Source organism: Ochotona curzoniae, unplaced genomic scaffold (genome assembly GCF_017591425.1).
Source record: "Ochotona curzoniae isolate NIBS_2020 unplaced genomic scaffold, NIBS_Ocur_1.0 contig_1, whole genome shotgun sequence".
In the NCBI taxonomy this organism is placed as follows: domain Eukaryota; kingdom Metazoa; phylum Chordata; class Mammalia; order Lagomorpha; family Ochotonidae; genus Ochotona; species Ochotona curzoniae.
The window spans coordinates 43,841,828-43,860,635 of NW_024464918.1; the positions used below are offsets into that span (position 1 = coordinate 43,841,828).

The 18,808-nt window shown below is 37.5% G+C and overlaps 1 protein-coding gene across 1 annotated transcript in view; it reads left to right on the plus strand.

The window, feature by feature from the left end:
- Positions 1-18,808, plus strand: part of HTR4 (5-hydroxytryptamine receptor 4) — a 105,449-nt gene that overhangs the window by 12,951 nt on the left and 73,690 nt on the right. The window contains exon 3 of the mRNA XM_040977063.1: positions 5,263-5,335. Coding sequence (XP_040832997.1) covers positions 5,310-5,335 — 26 coding nt within the window. The 5' untranslated portion in view covers positions 5,263-5,309. The remainder of the gene's footprint in view (positions 1-5,262; positions 5,336-18,808) is intronic.

Below are 18,808 nucleotides of genomic sequence, written 5' to 3' on the forward strand. Positions count from 1 at the left end.
AGACTCCCACCCTCAATTTGACTATTAAGACAAATAGTATTTTACTTATTCCTGACATTTGTCCAAAATAAAGATTTTGGGATATGACCTTTAATGTAGAATTTTACCTGATGGAAGCATACTTTACAAAGAAATGTGGTCAATCCAGGCATAGTTATGCATAGTTGTGCAACAACAACCAAAGACAAGAAAACAAAGTATAGCCAAGCAGTCTTAGGTTGATCTAAGTTGGCAGAGGCTGGCTCTTTACTAAACTACAACAATATTTCATTCCGATAGGTGGGGGCTATTTACAGGTAGGCCCTATGCACACATTTCTTATAATAAAGATGCAACCACACAGCTTTTGTTAGCCATTAATGACTGTTCCCCAGCAATATTTCAAAGCATTCTGGTTAAGAATCAATTTAAGTTTGGAGTGTGCCTCACAGTTTGGAATTTACTCTTTATTTTTTTAGAATTTATTTATCAGAGAACTGAGAATTTGAATCAGTATTGTGTGACATTAAAAAAAATCTCCTCATACTGTCTAAGGAAAGATCCTCCTATATGTATCTAAAAAGGAGAAATCAAATAAATATGAGTTAGATGTGACTATTGTTTTACTTCTACAACAGATAAATAGAATTCAGTATGTCCATCTTTAAAGCACACATGTGTATTCAAGATTTTATCTTGAATTGGCAAAGTTTCTAGAAATTACATAGCTGTATGTAAGCATAGGAGATGCTGGGTTGATTGTGGTTTTCATTGAGTAGGTAGTGGTTTTTAAGGACCAGATGCATAAATTTGCAGTGTACGAGCACTGAATGCTTTCATATGCATCTTACCTTCTGCAGTCTTCCAAACAGTAGACATCTCTGTGGTCATGACTCTGGTAGGTTAGCCCTGTTGAGCACCAATGACAGAGAAGGGTGGACTATAATTGATTAACCAATTTTAGATAGATTCAAATTACTTACTCTTCTTTTGTTATTTTTCATTCCTCTCCAACAAAATGCATACTGTCTCACTAGTGTTTTTAAAAATGTTGTATATTGGGGCCTGGCGGCGTGGCCTAGTGGCTAAAGTCCTCGCCTTGAATGCGCCAGGATCCCATATCAGCGCTGGTTCTAATCCCAGCAGCTCCACTTCCCATCCAGCTCCCTGCTTGTGGCCTGGGAAGGCAGTCGAGGACGGCCCAAAGCTTTGGGACCCTGCACCCTTGTGGGAGACCTGGAAGAAGTTTCTGGATCCTGGCTTCAGATGGGCATAGCATCGGTCCTAGCACTCACTTGGGGAGTGAATCATCGGATGGAAGATCTTCCCCTCTGTCTCTCCTCCTCTCTGTATATCTGACTTTCCAATAAATAAATAAATCTTAAAAAAATGTTGTATATTGGGTTTCAATGAACAGCATAAAGTAGTATATGTTGCTGTGAGTGGGTTAGGGTTAACATTCTCCCTTGGATTGTCTTGTTTTCCGATACAATTTTAACAAGACCAGTTTTATTTAATTTTTAATGGATTTTCCTAGTTCCATCTTTTTCTTCTGATCTGTATACCAACAGAATATGGATTTTTCTTATGTATTACCCAGGATTCTTTTGGTTGCAAATAATGGCTAAACTTAGTTCATGCTGGCTTCAGGAGGAAAAACTGGAATTTGTTGGTTCATGTAATTGGGAAAATCAAGTGTAAAATTGTCTTTAGATGCTTTTGGATTTTTACCCTTAAATTACATAATCAAGACATTGGCATTCTTTTTATTCCAAGTCTGTTTTTCTTTGGATTAGTTTAATTCTCAGGCTTTTTCTGTGAAGTGGCAATGATGACCACCAACAGCATTAAACTATTTAAGTAAAACCAGAGGAATGAGATTGTTTTTCCATTAAGAATTCCTGGACTCTTTGGCTGGTCTAAGCAATGAGTCAGTGATATGCTGTGGTTACGAATGGATTGTTTTGAGTGTCTAGTGCTGCTCATGTGGTTAGTACTGGTGGTAGAGATTAGGACAAGAAAGGAGTGGTTCCAAAGTGGGAAAAAAAAGCAGTGCTGTGATAGAAAAAATAGAATTGATAGTCATTAGAAAAAACATAACAAATGGACTCCCCTGATACGGTGAGTGAAACTGTGATAAAATAAGAACTATGCAAGATGACACTGGAACCAATCATAGCCTGGATTCTATTCCTAGATTAGTCAAATGCTAACATGTGACTTTGGCAAGCCAGTTAACCCTTCTGAATGAAACTTCTTCATCTAGAGAAAAGAATTAATGACTCAGAATTTGGAGGAGGAAATCCAAGCACAATGTCTGCCTTTTTCTCCTGCTTAGTAAAGGGTAGTTAGAGTGAAATGATTTGGGTTCCTCTGTTTTATTGTTTTTATACTGTTCTCTGCAGTGGTTGAAACATAAACTCCTAAGCCACAGTTTCCTCATTTACAAAAACATTAACTATTTAGTTGATGGAAAAATATATATAAAGACATTGTTCTTGACTCTGAGGATATGACAGTGATTAAGAGTGTCCAATTTCTTTTAGAAGCACATATTTTAGTGAGGGAGATAGATCATAATAAACAATTGACTAGATAAAAGGTATGCATTATGATCAAACAGCAGATAAAGAGAATAGACATTTCTAAAATTTCGTGGGTGAGAGAAGATTTCACCATACAAGTGGTATCTGAACAGCATCCTTAATGAAGTGAGAGAGAGGCTTGTGCCTTGTTGCATGTAAATCCATTGCCTGTGGCACTGGCATCCAATATGGGTGTCAGTTCAAGTCCTGGCTGTTCCATTTCTGATCCAACTCCCTGCTAATGTATCAGGAAAGCAGTGGCAAATGGCTTTGGGCCTCTGCTCCCACATGAGAGACCCAGAAGAAGCTGCTGTCTCTTGACTCCAGACCCACCTAGCTCCAACCATTGTGGCCAGTCGAGGAGTCAACCAGCAGATGAAGATCTCTTCCTCTCTTCCCCTTTCTCCCTCCCTACCACCTTTCCTCTTTCTCCCCTTCTGTCCTGGCACTCTGCCTTTTAAATAAAAGTAAGAAAAAAAATGTTTCTGTTTTTTTTTTAAGGGTACACATAGTAGTCAGGGAGCAACGTACATGATAATATCTAGGGAGAAAAGAGAAAGGAAGAGACCTTAAGATGACAGTATACTTTAAGGATAAAAGGGAAGCAACATTACCAGTGAGAGGGGCAGTGGTGAGGTGGGATATAACTAAGTGGAGTTTGAAGAGGAGTTGGAGCCAGATTACGTGGGGCTGGCTCATCAAAGGAAATCAAAACACTATTCTCAGAGAAAGATGGAATAGATGGTCAAAGAAAATACGGTAAAGGTCCACTTTCATCTGGAGATTTGCTTGTTCCAGTGGGAGAAAGTGGGTATTAAGACAAGAAGTGTGCAACATAAATCTTAAGCTTTGAATTGACAGCCCAGGTTTCTATTCTCAGGTTGGTCAGGTGCTAGCTGTGAGACTATTAAGTCCGTTCACCTCTCTGATCTGATTAGCCATGATAAAGAGTCTGAATTTTATTCTAAGTATATCAGGAAGCCCCTAGATTTGATCTATGAAAGATGTTATTTGATAACAGTTAAAAAATGTCATTCTGGTTTCTGTGAGAGAAAGAAGTGATAGTAGGAGCAAGAATACCAGTTAGGGATTTCTGGTAATATTTCAGGGAAAGAGTTGATTTGGAATGATTCTGGGAGAAATGGGAAAGGCTAAATTAAGGAATAATTTTTAAAATAGAATGGAATTTCTGAAGGTTTGGTTGTATATAATGAGAAAAAAAAGATGTGTTTTTTTGGTTTGTTTGAATAACCAAAAATGGTGGAACCATCTCCTGAGGTAGTGAACCCTGGGAGAGGAGCAGGTTTTGCGTTGGAAACAAGAAATGAATTTTAGATGGAGAACGAAACAGAATCTAGCCCTCTCACTTTGATACTTAGAATAGCATTCTAAATTCAAATAATAAGTTAGATAAAAATAAACAAAACTATTTTGCTTGAAATTACACTTTCCCCCTTCCTAGAAATGCTTGGAAGGCTTTAAAATACAAACATTGAAAAGCACAGAGTGTCTATTATGCCCTTTCCAGCTGTGGTGGTCTGCCACTCTTTTCCTGGCTGCCAGCTTCTGCCCCTAGCTGTGGTATCCAAGGGCCCAGGCTGAATTTCGTGGCTCTGTTATATAGATAAACAGATTTAGAGTTTCTTTTTGTTATAAGATTCAATTAGAAAGGCAGTATATGAAATAACACTGTCAGAGCCGAATAAAACGACAGATGATCCCTCCCAATCTTTCCCATTTATTTTCATTTTTGAGCCCCACCATTTACTCAGATACTCAGAATAATAAAGGATTTGCTCAGGGTAGTTCTGCAAGGGACAGCCAGGCTCTGCCCCTATGTTTTCTAATTTGCCATGTTGTAGAACAGTGTGATGAAAAACAAATTTCCTTTGCAATAAAAGCTGTAAAGACTTTGGGGGGGTCTGTAATAAAGGAACTTTTAGTAGTTGAGTTTCCTTCCCTTCTTTCCCCTTGCTCATTTTCTTTTTCTTGTTTCCTGCTTTCCTTTCTTTTGTTTTTCTTTCCTTCCTCCCTTTCTTCTCTCCTTTTTCTTCTCCTATTTCCTCTCACTTAACCCTCCTTCCCACCTTTCCTATCCCCAACCCCCAATTCCTTTGATCAGGATTTCTTATTCTGTGTTTCTAGGGAACCATGGGCTCCCTAGAAAAAGTGTGTGTGTGTGTGTGTGTATGTGCACCCACACACGTGTGTGTATGTTTGTGCATGCATATCTATTTTGTTGGGGGAGGAGAACGAAAAGTTCTCAAGAGCTTGTAGATTTTCAAAGGGATCCTTGATAACTCACCTTCAAAATGACTTAGGAAAAAATTCAAGCAAACAAAACATGATCATTTTAGACACTGTACAAATTTAATAAGAATGTAGATACCTATTTTCATTAGCTAATGTTCTAAAGTAGATCACTGAAGTAAATTGTGTTTATGCATTTAAATGGATTCATATAAAGTAAAAGAATTATGCAGATATTTTAATGGTCAGATGATAATAGAATGTAAAGAAATTTTAACAACACTTAGCTATATCATACTTTAATATGCCACTTTATTAAAATGTTAAATATTTCTATAAATGTGTTAATAAAAAGATGGTATTGATTATTTGGAATATTTTCCTTTAATACAGAATTAATTTCATGTGTTATTTTACTGTTTGACTTCTTTTTATTCTTCTACTGTAGGACCCTGTGGGTATTGACATACAATTCACCCATGCCTATTTCCTGTAATGGACAAACTTGATGCTAATGTGAGGTATGGTACATTTTTTAATATATTGTACTCTAAATTATAAACATTTGTATTACGCAGCCTCTGGAAAACCTGTTATAGCAAAATTACAAAGTTAGTGGATGGGCTTTTATTTGATGTTTCATATATAATCATGTGTCTGGTATGTAACTGTCAGTGCTTTGTCATTTCTTTTTAAGTACTAACTATGATATAAATGTTTCCAACTATCTATACTAAAAATCTGCATTATTGAGATGCCTTTTGAAAATAAATGGACATAAATGTTAATGGGAAGGAAGATGCATTGATGTAAACTGGCCTTAGAATCTGTGTCTACACATCTCAACTCCAGATATCAGCTCAAGAAACTGCAGGATAGATTCCACTTTGTCCACTTTTTTTTTCAACCAGGTCATAGGATTCTGTGACATTTGTAGGCATTCATTCTTTTTTCCCTGTAACTTCCTGAAAACCTTTAAAGTGAAACAATAGCATGATTCCTAGGGAAGTTTTTTTTTTTTCTCTCTCTCTCTCTCTTTTTTTTTTTTCTTAAAGGCTTGATTCATTTTACTTGGCAAATGGTACAAAGATGAGCATATTCAGTTATGTTAAATGGTGTGAATGGACATTTGATTCTGACAATTATCCACAGATACCAGGAATTGGAGGACATTCTATAAAGAAAAAAAGGCATTCCTGGTACAATCACAGGATCACAGGGAGCTACTTTCCTTTCCCCTGAGACCTGTAAAGAAGTATGTTTCAGATATAGATCAGCCGCTCTGTGCCTCTTTGCTTTGTATAGTAAGAACATATGACAAAAGGGAGCTGCCAAAAAACTTGACAGAATTTGAGTGCAATGTGACTTGAGTTGCAATGATGTACTATCACTCCACCTAAAGAGCTCATTGAAGGTAGAATTTGTCTCATGAGGCTTTGAATCATCCATTCTACATGGTGGTTACTTACTATAATTAGTAGTCATGGCTGTGTTTCATATATCTATACATTGCCACACCTAGGTATACAGACATTGTATATTTAACAAAAAATTTATACCATAATAGAATGTGTTATGGTTTTTGCTATTTACCAAATGTACTGGCTTGCTGCCTAGACCAGAACTTTAACATAGGTTTTTAGTCTAGAGGCATATATTTAATTTTCCTTTAAAGGGTTGTGAAACTATTTGCACAGAGAAAGCCTGCTGAAATCCAGAGAAACTCAACTTTATTTTTTGTTGTTGTTGATTAAAAGGCCAGGGTGAATAGTATCAATTGCAATACATTATGAAATTGTTTTAAGTTCCAAACACTGTTTCACACTGGATGGGTTGGCTAAAATGTTCTTTTTGTGGGTAATTTAGATATTATGATACATAACATTTATAGCTTTTAAGCATTTGTTTATAGCAGTGTTACATCCTAATGACAGAATACAATTCAATTAAATGAGCATTAGTGATTCTCTTGGGTGCTGTGGAACAGAAGTGCGGGATACAGGATGATAACATGCCCCAGAATTCTGTCTCTGGACCATCCCCTCTGTCAGTTTTCTCATCAAATCCCATCAGCATATGTTCATTCCCACTTACTCCCCCACTCTATCCATGATATTAGTAATAGGCAAATGTCACTGACTTTTCACTCATTTCTTTTTAGCTTCCCTGTATCCATAATAAAGGATACAAGTTATGATTTATGATTTATCAAGTTATGATTTATCATTAGCAAAATGTCATGAATTTAGTTGATCCCACTGACTTTCTTTTGTTACAAAGTCTTAGATTTAAGGTTTTCTTCTTATCACAGCAATACTGTTTTGCTACTTGTAATAGCGAAATAAAAATTTTCTTTCAAAGAAAGTTGACTTACAATGTAAAAATCCAATAATATAAAATGTTTGTAATTTAAAAATGCTCATTGATGAATGAGTGCAAAAACAATCAGGTATACTATGTAGATGACCAGGGTTCAGAAACCAAAGTTCTAGGGTGAGCAAATAGATGACATTTTACCTTTTGTAGAACAGGAATCTGAAATTTTTCAGGAAGAGGATGTTTTCTCATGGGAAAACACCTATGTAAGTTGAGAATCAAATGCCTGGTTCCCTGACACAGGAGAGAAATTCTTTCATGGCACTTGCTCTGAACATGAGAATCTAAACGAACGGGAGAGGGAGAAGTTTAGAGAAGGGAGCAGACACAGACATACTGCCTTGCTCTGCTTGAGAAAGGACAAAGCATCCAGAGATTGGTCATCTGCAGGGCTCTAAGAGAAGCTAGGTTGAATAGTTTTCTTATGTCTTTTTTCCATGATTTATATAGATTTATTTAATTAAAACTTTGTATTTATATGAGTGTGTTTCTGAGAGAAAGAAAGCAAGAGAGGAGATATACTGCTCTCATCTACTGGTTTACTCCACAAATGCCTACAGTGGCTAGGGAGGCAGGCTTCCCATGTAGATGGCAGAAACCCAGCTACTCAGGCCATCACTGTACCCTGCCACCATCTGCAGTCTGTATTTAACAGGAAGCTGGAATCAGGAATGGAGGCACTCCAGTGTAGAACACAGGTATCTTAGCAAACATCTCAACTGTTAGGCTAAATACTAATCATTGTATATGTGTTTAAAATGATTTGTGTGTCGCCCTCTCTTGGGACCCAGTCCTTTAGTAAGAGTTCCAGATTGGCTTTTAATTTGCTGTTGAATCTGTATTGAGGGTATGTGATCATTATGGGCCATAAATTTGGCCTGTATTATCCAATTTGGTTTTAAAAACAATCCTCTGAAGTCATACCATTATCCTCATTTTGCAGTGCTTGGCAACTAAGAAATAAAAAAGTTAAATGTTTCTCTCATAAATATTTTATGTTAGTATGCACCTGTGCATGTGTGTGTTCAGATTAGAAGGTGACTGTCATAGCTGCCTGGGTAACTGTGGCTTGAGGGAAAGAGTGACTATTGCAAGAATGAGCACCCCAAAAGAATAGGATGGCAGGAGACTACAAATGCCATGGGGAAATTTTAGAAACCAGAGGGCTTTAGACTCCCATAGGCTGTAGAATTGGTGGACTTTGGTTAATTTCCACAGCATATTAAGAGGAAAAAGAGTTCCTCAGTAATGTTTATGGCAAAATAAAATATCTTACACTTTAAGACTTTTGTCAGACTATACTGATCATTTCATTTTTGTTTATTTAGCTTTATTTAAGTGGAGTTTGCTAATTCAGCTTGATCTTTGCTATTGTATGAATCTACCACTAATCTTGGCTGGAAACTTAAGGTACTAACTTTGGCTAACATAATCAAAGGCAATTTGGAGGCAGGTGCAATGTCAAGATCCAGAGAATTGAGATATGAAATTCTACCGGCCCAGGCTGAGGAATAATTCAGGATTTTGAAAGTCCAGGAGAGCAAGAGTGGTAGAGAAATGGTAAACCACAGAGAGAAATGCTCAGTACATTTTTCTAGGTTCTCTCATTTATTTAATTTATGTTAATTATGTACCTAAGCTTTGTGCCAGGAAGAGTAAGACAAGTTTCTGTTTTAAGGATCTCACAGTCCAGCTAGAAGACAGTCACACAGAGGGTTTAATGCAAGGATGATACAGCCCTCATGGAGATACATATAGTTCTTTGTGAACTGTGAGGTAGGCTGAAAAAAAAAAAAAAACCTTAGTCTTGATTTTAGAAATGGTAGAAATGTAACCACCTCTTACAGGCCTTCCTTGCAGAAAGGGCTGTCAGTGTGGGATGGGTTAACTCAAGATGAGAAACAGTGAACCAGGTCCTCAGTGGAGAGGCAGGTTCCCTAGCTTGTTCTTTGGGAAATAGTGGCTCACAGTTTAGTAGACAGCAGCCAGTTCTTTCCAGGCAATCAGATACCTACCAAATTTGTTTTCTTGTTCTGTTTGATACTTCCTTAGACTAAGGAGAAGAAGCTATCTTCTTCTTAGGTGGTTGAAAAAAAGGAAGAATGGCTTTGGTAATGTTTGGTAATATTAGCTTTTTGTTTGTAACTTTTTGTAGAAGTTATCAGCTGGCACTAGGGAACTGAGCCTGCTGGTGCCTAACCCCAGGGCCATCTTTAATCTTATGAAGCCACTTCTGGGGCCCAAAAACATTTACTGCCTGACTTGATAAGTGGCCCAAACTTTTGCTTTAATGGATTCTTCTCCTGACAGTTGTGATTTTCCTTCTTCAAGTGTGAACCTTAAAAACAGCTCAGGTCTCAATCCTCTTTAAATTAAAAGTCAAGCCTTTTTTCTTTCCTAAGCCTTTTTCCCCATTAATTTCAGTTCCAGAAAGCACAGGGTTTGGGCAGAAAAATAGGCAGAGGGAACTCCATCAGGATAATGATCCCAGACTGAGTGGAGACAAGGTCTGTTTTATGTTTGGATCCTCTTTCACTGTAGCTTCCTCCCACCCTGTTTGATTTCCTTGTCCATGGACTCCATGTACCTCCCTGCTTCCCTGCTTGTGGGGTCTCCAAATAAAATACCACCACTTAAGATTCTGTTTCTCTTCTACAAAATAAATTTCAGGCGTTCTTATAACGCTTCTCATTAGCAAACAAAAAAGCATCTTATAGGAATTATGAATCATACAAATGGTAGCATTTTTCTGTCTTTGCTAGGGTTTCTAGGAAACTGAGAGCCACATTTTAACAATCATTAGCAAGTGTAGAAGCTCTTTAATAAGGTGCTCTTGCTTGAACATGCCTTTATTTTAGATTTCTAACTCTCATCATTTTTCCATCTACTTTCCTTTGCCTTATTAAGTACTCTTGCATTGCTCATTTTTGTGCGCTGTTTTCAGGAAGGGTGAGAAAACAGAAAGGAATCCAGGAAGGAATTCTTTTTTCCAAAAAGAGAATCTTTCTTCTTGCTTTGGTTGAGCTTGATGACATGCATTGAAGAGTCACTAAAGATTTTTGAACAGAAGATCAAAATGGCAAGTTTTGTGTGTCACACCAAAAATATAAATAAATACTTAAAACTGAATAAGTATAAACTGTACAATTAAAAATTGTACTTATTTTTAAAGGCAGAATGGTAGAGAAAGACAAAGAGAGGAGAGAGAGACTGTCCAGAAGTGCTAGGCTGATGCCAGAGGCCAGGAATTCCACCCAGGTCTCCTTTGTGGGTGACAGAGACTCAGATGCTTGAGTCATCTTTTGCTGTTTTGCCGGTATGTTAGGGAGCTAGATTGGAAGCAGAGTAGCTGAGACTTGAACCCTGGCATTGTGGTATGGAATGTGGATATTCCAAGCCTTGGCTTAATGTGCTGCACTACAGTGCCCACCCCATCAAGCATAGTCTTCATATAAAATCTATCATCTGTTGTACAAATGTGAAATTAATGAAAAACAATAATAAAGGTGAATGGGGATCTGCTTTAATCACTCAGTTCATTTAATTTTGTCATGACTATGAGAATTTATTAATATTAGCATTTAATATTAATATTTATTAACATTGATATGTATTAATGATTGCCATGATAGTTAATTTTGTCATGTGACTAAGAATTTTTAATATTATCCAATGTTGGAAAGAGATAGAGATAGCATTTTTAAACTAGTAGATTATTGATACTGTTGCCAAAGTCTTTGATGCAGTTAGAATTTTAAGTGCTAAATGTTAAAAACTTTGTTATGATTTCACAGATTTCTGCATCAATGCATGTTAAGTTGTCTGCACTAAAGACTTACCAACATGGAATTGACTTGTCATGTTTGTAACCTGAAAATAGAAATTGTGAGCAGGTGCAACTTAGGCAATGAAATATTTTGCAGGAGATCTCTGCAGGCTCTCAAACTATGGCATGATTAGCATATGACGAGAAAGTGAGTGGGTACAATTTCAAATGGTGTTATTTTTATATTGCTTTAGAAATGTAAATGAGAATAATACCCACTTTATTACTTCACTGACAAAATTGTGATTTTTCACTTAGATGAAGAACCTAATGTGTGTGTGCTAGAACTCAACTTGTGAACTACCAGTGGGGTGGTAACACATTTTTATTTCTAACTCAGTGATATCCTATAGTAGGTAAAATTTGGTGGTTGTGAAGTTAACCTAGGAACAATCTTTGTACATATGAAACTCTACAGGTTCCAGGGTGCAGCTACCACACAGTTTTTCAAGTATCACTGCCACAGAATGCTGGAGGAGCATGGGCTGGGAAAGCACAATGTTTTCAAATCCTGATTTTCCTGTTTATTGGTTGGATGACCTTTGACCTCAAATCTCTCAGATTAATGCTGGCATCTGGACATGTGGTTTTTGTAAAGATCATAAGTAAAGTAGGTAAAACCCCTAGCATATTATCTCACATATAGAATACGTAGAATAGAATGTTGTCTTGAGTTGTCACAAAAATCATGAGCTGTTAAAAAAAAAGAATCATGAGATGTGAGCAATTTTTTGCACCTAGAAATGATTATTTAATTCATACACTTGGTAAGTTTCCTAATATTATAAATTTAGTATCACTTTAACTGGCTGATCTTACTAATCTTTTGTTTTTTTTAAATATTTGCCTCAGGTTGTACACATTTTCTGGTGAGGAAACTGAAGCTTCCAAAGGTGTTAGAAGATCCTCAGTTTGGGGGCTAATATGAGGCTTAGTTAGGATGAGAACACTAGTCTTATATACCCCTATTAAACATCATTTTCTCTTTACTGTTTCTGTGAAATTAGGCACAATCAAAACGAACGAAGTTCTGTTTTAGAAGACCCACGGTTTAAATGCAGGTAGCAGGTAGCATCTGTCTTTTCTCTTTTGTTCTTCTTTTTTTTTTTTTTTGATTTATGTGTGTGTTTGAAAGATGGAGAGAGGGAAATAGATAGATATCGGTCTTCCATCCATTGGTTAGTTCACTCTTAAAAAGTCTGCAAAATTCAGCTCTGTAGCAAAGTTGAAAACAGGAACCAGGAACTCCAGCCTGTTCTCAGGTGACAGGGACTCAATTGCCGGAGCTTTCCTCTATTTACTTCCCAGAAGCATTAGCATGAAGCTGAAAACTAAATCAGAAGCTGAGCAGCCTGGACTGTAATATGGTATGTCAGCATTACAAGTAGCTGCTTGACTGACTGAGCCACAACACCTGACTTTGCTGTGTCTTTTTGACTCCTAATGCTGTGCTGTGTCCAATACTGTCACCCTTCCTTTGTGTGCAATTAGTCTTCTGGTTGACAGTCTCTATTTAGAGAAAAATACCACTGACTTGCTTCTTGCTGATCCTGCATCTGTCAATATCCAGTCAGGAAAGTGGAAACTGTTGTACCTGGTTCAAGAAAAGGGAGATTTAATTCAGGGTTTTGTCACAAAGCCCTCTGGAGGAGTATAAGGACAGGAATTTTAAACCACAGGTCAGGGAGCATTATGTATCCCATGGCTGACTGCCACGGGGTCTGCTAGAGGTGCTGCCATACTAGTGTCATCGTTGAAGGCACCTCTGCATACGGGAAGACAAAGCTCCTTTCCCCCTTTGCCACCCAGTTTCTCATTCTGAGTCTGTTATTTAGAAAATGTAGCAAGAAACCACTGTGCACAGAAATCTGTAAGATTTGATTTTCAGGCTTGTTGCCCTTATTAAGAGTGGCAGATCGAGTCTCCCACTATGTAACTGATTTCTTCTGAAACTTACAGCTTTGGAGCCTGATGTATGGGACTTTACAAGCCCAACAGCTCATGTTAACATAAACCTGTGAAACTCCATCTGCTTAATTGAAGGAAATTCAGTATTTTTTCCCAGTTCAGCTTTCCTCATACTTCTAGGATTTTTTTTCCCCCTGGGAATGCTTTTACTAATAAAAGAGGACTTGTAAGTATCCTTAAATTTTATCTGCTTGCCAAGCTGAATTTGTAGCTTATGGTGTGTCAGTCTCATTGAAGCATGCTTTGCCTTTATTCAAATGAAGTAGAAATTTCTTGGTAATAAAAATTCTCCTCATGTGTGAAAGGGAAAGAGTAAGTCTTCTGTGTAACACTTGACCAAAGAGGGTCCAGTAGTAAATTTCCTTGAGATAAAAGTGTTTCAGAAACAAGCATCACAGTATTTTCTATTCTTGCTTGTAATCTTAGGACTGTGATGAATTTTTGCATAAATGCTCTTCGTGTCCTCTGAGCTAACTGTCATGCACATCATTCTGGGTCTGTCAACCTTTGCGTATCTTCCTCCTCTTCTTAAGATGCCTTGTCAACCCTCCTTGCAGTTTGCTTATTTTGTATCCCAGCCAACCAGCAGTAATCTTTTTTCTAAATGCCAAATTTCAATAAAATTTTTCTAGATGGTTTGTCAGGACCTGCGTAATTCAATGAATGAAAATAGCTTGGTGGGGATACAGATATTGTGTAATTTTACACAACTGTTTTACAAGATCTATGTGAGTCCCAGCTGCATCCCAGTCAGGATGTCCTACTCAGTAGGGTTGCAACATTGTACTGAAGAGTTGCCAGAATTCAGGAAAAACTGTGTTTTTGTTCCTCTTCCCAAGAATGGAATGTTACGAGATTCAGTGCTGTGAATTACGTTTCCTTTTGTGCCCCTTTCCATAATGTGGAGCCTTTTCTAGGGCTTTTTGGCTTCTTGCAACCTCATAAAACACAATAGATGAAAGTAAAACTTTCAGAGATGGAAAGTAATGTTTCCTAAATCCACACAACTAACTAGTGATTACCCTGAAAGTTAATTCTAAAACTTTGTTTCCAAAATCACTGCTTCCGTCAAATTATCTTCCAATTATTCAAATGCACTTTTGAAATGTATATAATTATGATTAAAATGTTACTTATGCATGGTTACATCTGGATAAAATTAACTTGGCCATTAATAGGAAATATCCAATCACTTGTTGTTCACTACGTTGAACATTAGATGAGAATGGCTTGCTGTGGCTCAGAGACTTCAAACAGGACACCTGCATGAACTTTTTCAGTTCTGCCAACATTGTTCTTTCCTATGCAGTAACAGGTGTGTGTGTGTGGGGGGGGGGTGTTGTTATCCTGCTCAAAGTCAAATTTCTAAGGAAAGTGGGAGTCAGTATTTTCACTCAGTTTGCCTGATGCCCGTCTATCCTTTGAGCTAAGTAGGTCTATATTATAGAGGGGCGTGCCATTTGCCAGATTCGACTTGGATTCCCAAACTGTTGGTCTCGCAGATATGTTCATTTGCCTGTCTGGGGCTTTTAAAATTCCTTAGAATTCTTTAGGGAGGCTGGGTACTCTCCAGGTTAATAGGGTGGCTCAAATTCAAGTCCAGGCTTCCCCACTTCCGAAATGGCTCCCTGATAATGCACCTGGGGAATTAGCAGAAGATGACCAAAGTGCTTGGACCCCTGAACCTGCATCAAAGACCTGAGCTCCTAGCTTCAGCCTGGCTCAGCTCCAGCCATTACGGCTTTTTTGGGGGAGTGAAACAAAGGATGAAAGATCTTTCTCTGTCTCTCCCTCTGGTTGCTTCCCTCTTCTCTAAGATTCTGCCTTTCAAATTAATAAATGTATCTTTTAAAAAATAGGTCTGTGTTGAACTGAAGACCTTTTTTTTCTATTAAGGAATTGGAACAGGTTTTTAAATAAATACCTGTTAAGTGAATACCATTTTTATCAGTCAGATAATGATGTTCAGGCAGTGTTCTTATTTGCATTTCTAAAGAACTATAAGAATAATGTTTTTTTCTTCCTTCTTCTGCCCACTCACTTGCTCCTTAACTTATAATGGTTTTATTAATTTCAATTCTTTGTATAAAGTGCTCATTTTTAAATGTTCAATACTATCATGGCTTTGTGAAAATTAGATACAGATACATATTTATCATAAGCTTGATCTATTAATGCTATAACTGACATTTCTAGCCACACTTTATCTCAATTGCTATTATTCATTATATATAATTATTGCAGTCACATTCTCAAAAGTTAAATTCTAGAGAAAGTATATGAATAGAAACATAAAACTAAAGGTTCATTTTTAAAAACTCCTTGACTTCTTGGCATTCTAAAATGTTGATAATACTGAATTCTGAGGTATTGGAGAAAACTAGATAAGGAAATTTCTAGAAATGTGATAATTTTGCATGAAAGAGGACAAATTCTTGACAGACCTGTTGGAAAGAAAACTGTGGATGACTACAGGAGGAATTACGATGAGTGATGGGAAATAGAGATGAAGAGACTCAGAAGGCCACAACATTAGACAATTGGTGGTAGATAAGGAGCAGAGGACAGATTGAGGGGTTGGTGTAAGGCACAGGTATTCTAAAGAATTTATTAAATAGAACTCCTGATAGAAGATGACCAAATTCCCTGAAAAGGAAAAGGAGGGCATTCTGAAGGTGAGCATAGAGAAGGAGTTCTGTGCATAGGGAAATAAGCCTTAGTGTGGAGCTGATTGAGATGGAAAAAACCAGTATTCTGATTTTAAAAATCTAATAGAAAGTTGGCTCATTGGTGTGAATCTTAGTGGGGGAAATGTTTTGGTGGAGAATTCTGTCTACATCTGCTAAATGATGGATAGAAGAAAATAGAAATGGACCACATGTCCACTGAAAGATGAACCAAATTTTCCAAAGGGTAGTGTCAAGGTGACTATCCTTATATGAAAGCTCCTCCTCTTGAGGAGTCAAGGATAGTTTTATGCTCTAACTTGCAAGAACTAAGGAAATTTTATGAAAATCAAATCATGACCCTCCTGATTTTCTGAACTAAGAAAATGGATGGGAGAAAGCACCTGATGTGCACTCGCAATTAATCTGCAGATTATTGAATGATTTCCTTTGTATTTTTATTTCTAATTAATGTGATTGTAAGAATTAAGTCTAATGCTTTTCATAGTAAATTAATTCTTTATGACTCATGAAGTTTATGATACGAGAAATGTAAAAATATTTGGGAACCAGTGCATTGAGTTTTAGACAAGCTATGTTAATTGAGGATTCCAACTAATTTAATACTAATTTAATAATTAATTTAGTGGAGGATATGATAAAAATCCTCTTCCTGAAATGTTTTGGTGGCTTGTCCTGGGATTGAATTGTATCGTTGTACCGCTGACAGAAGTCTTGCAAAACAAACTGATTCACTCAAGAAATTCTGAAAATTGGGAAAAGGTGACAAATCTGTAACTTCAAATAGGTTACTTCCTCTTTTGGCATCTTTCATGTAATAACATTCACTGCCAAGTTTGGCTAAGAGGCCATCCCACCTCCCATAATGGAGAGATTGTTATAAGCTCTCATACTTGAACAGTCAGGTTGAGATCAGGATTGTGACTTTCTGCTCTAGTGGAAGAATCGGCTGTAAGTAGAGACAAATCCAGAATCCAGGAGGCACATTTGTATGAAAAAATTCAGAAAAGAGAGATTCAGTCCATTTCAGCAAAAAAAACTTTACTTTTACTGTTTGCAGGAACATTGATGTGGTTAATTAAGAGCAGGGGAGTTGAAAGGTGTTTAAAATATTCCATGTAGTCAAAAAAAAATCTTTGTATTACTCACACCTTTTAAAAAGTCTGTAATTCATATTTGATTAATTTTGACATGCTTCAATCTAATTATATTGAAATGATGAGATTTTACTCTGCAAGAAAAAAATAGCTGATAACCTTTCTACAGCAGCATACTTTTAGCAGGGTTTTATTAGAATTATGTAACCCTAACTGTCACCCTCTCACTACCCTTTCTATCATTGCTGTCTTAAGGTATCACCACCTCTTTTCTTTTCTTTTAAACATTTATTTATTTTTAGTGGAATGTCAGATATACAGAGAGGAGGAGAGACAGAGAGGAAGATCTTCCGTCCAATGGTTCATTCCCCAAGTGGCTGCAATGGCTGGAGCTGAGCCAATCCAAAGCCAAGAACCAGGAGCTCTTCCAGGTCTCCCATGCAGGTGCGGGGTCTCAAGGCTTTGGGCCATCCTCCACTGCTTTCCCAGGCCACAGGCAGTGAGCTGGATGGGAAGCAGGGCTGCCAGAATTAGAACCAGTGCCCATATGGGATCCTGGCGCATTCAAGGTGAGGGCTTTAGCTGCTAGGCTATCGTGCCAGGCCCAGTTATTCATTTAATATGTGTACTTCCTCTGCTAAATCTCAAGTGTTCAGAATTTAGCACACACTCCTGACATAGTATTGGGGAAACTGAACTAAGATATAGCCCATTTCCCACCATTCAGTGTCCATTTTAGGAAGGTTTGTGTCCACTGGATATTAATGATCTCCTACCCCCATACGAACACTAAATTTCACTGTCAGCCATGGATTCTCAGGCTGTGAATTTAGAGAAGAGCTAGAGAATAAAAATAAACAAGTTCTATCTGAAGTTAACAAGGCCTCCCCTGTGGGGCTCTTTGCAGATTTTATGGCTTGGAGTTGCTAGTGACAAGGTCACTGTGCTCTTTGTTTTATAGTCCCTCATGAGATTGATTCCTTCTCTAGCACTGCCTTTCCTCCCACCACCATTCCAACTATGAGCTTTCTTTTTTTTTATTATTATTATTAATTACATTGCATTATGTGACACAGTTTCATAGGCTCTGGGATTTGCCCAACCCCTCTCTGTGCCCTCCCCACATGGTGGATCCCTCCACCTTGTTGCAGTATTATAGTTCAAATTCAGTCAAGATTCTTTCTTTGCAAACATATACCAAGCATAGAGTCCAGCATCTTATTGTCCAGATAAATTCAACGGTTTCTTGGGGAAACCATCTCTAGTCTGAAGGTAGAGCTGGCAGAATATCATCTCGATTAATTAAAAGCCCCAACACAACATCAACAACAATTTACAACATTATGGAATTAAGCGACATGTTATTGAGTAACAGATATGTTAAAAAAAAATGCAAGTTCTTAACCACATCCTGTGACTACCTCATTGACATTTCAGTTTTAGTCTATATACAGAACCAGCTGCTCTACACCTTAAAATGGCTATAGGGTACTATTCAGTTGTCTCGTGTCTATTTTCATTTTAGTATTTAGCAGCTTATAATGTAGAAGCATAATTTTGCTAAACTTGGCAGATTTTAGGATAGTCTATACTGGCTTATAACTCTAACAAGGCATATGTCAACAGTTGAAGTGCAGAACAGTTTTAGGAGGGGTGTGTAGAGAAATCTTCAATACTCTAGTGAGAAGTAATTAATCTTTGTATTCTACCTATTAAGGTATATATGAATCCACGCTGACTGTTTCCTGTCTGGTTCTAAGATTTCCTTGTTCTCTATTCTAATTTTTTTTTGTTTGCTTTTTTTTGGGGAGGAAGGCTCTGGAGCAACCTTGATGGTCATTGCAAGAGAGGGTGGGGATCCAAAGTTGGAACTAAATAAGGACCAGAGAAAGCTCCTCTCTCTAGTCCCGAAAGAAGTTTACTGTTTTCTGTTTCTGCTGACCATTCTGGGCTCCTGGCTGTTGTTCCGATGACCTTGGATCCTGTGAGGAGGGATTTGGGCTTCTTGCATCCCATGTGGTAGATCCAAATGGGGGTGGG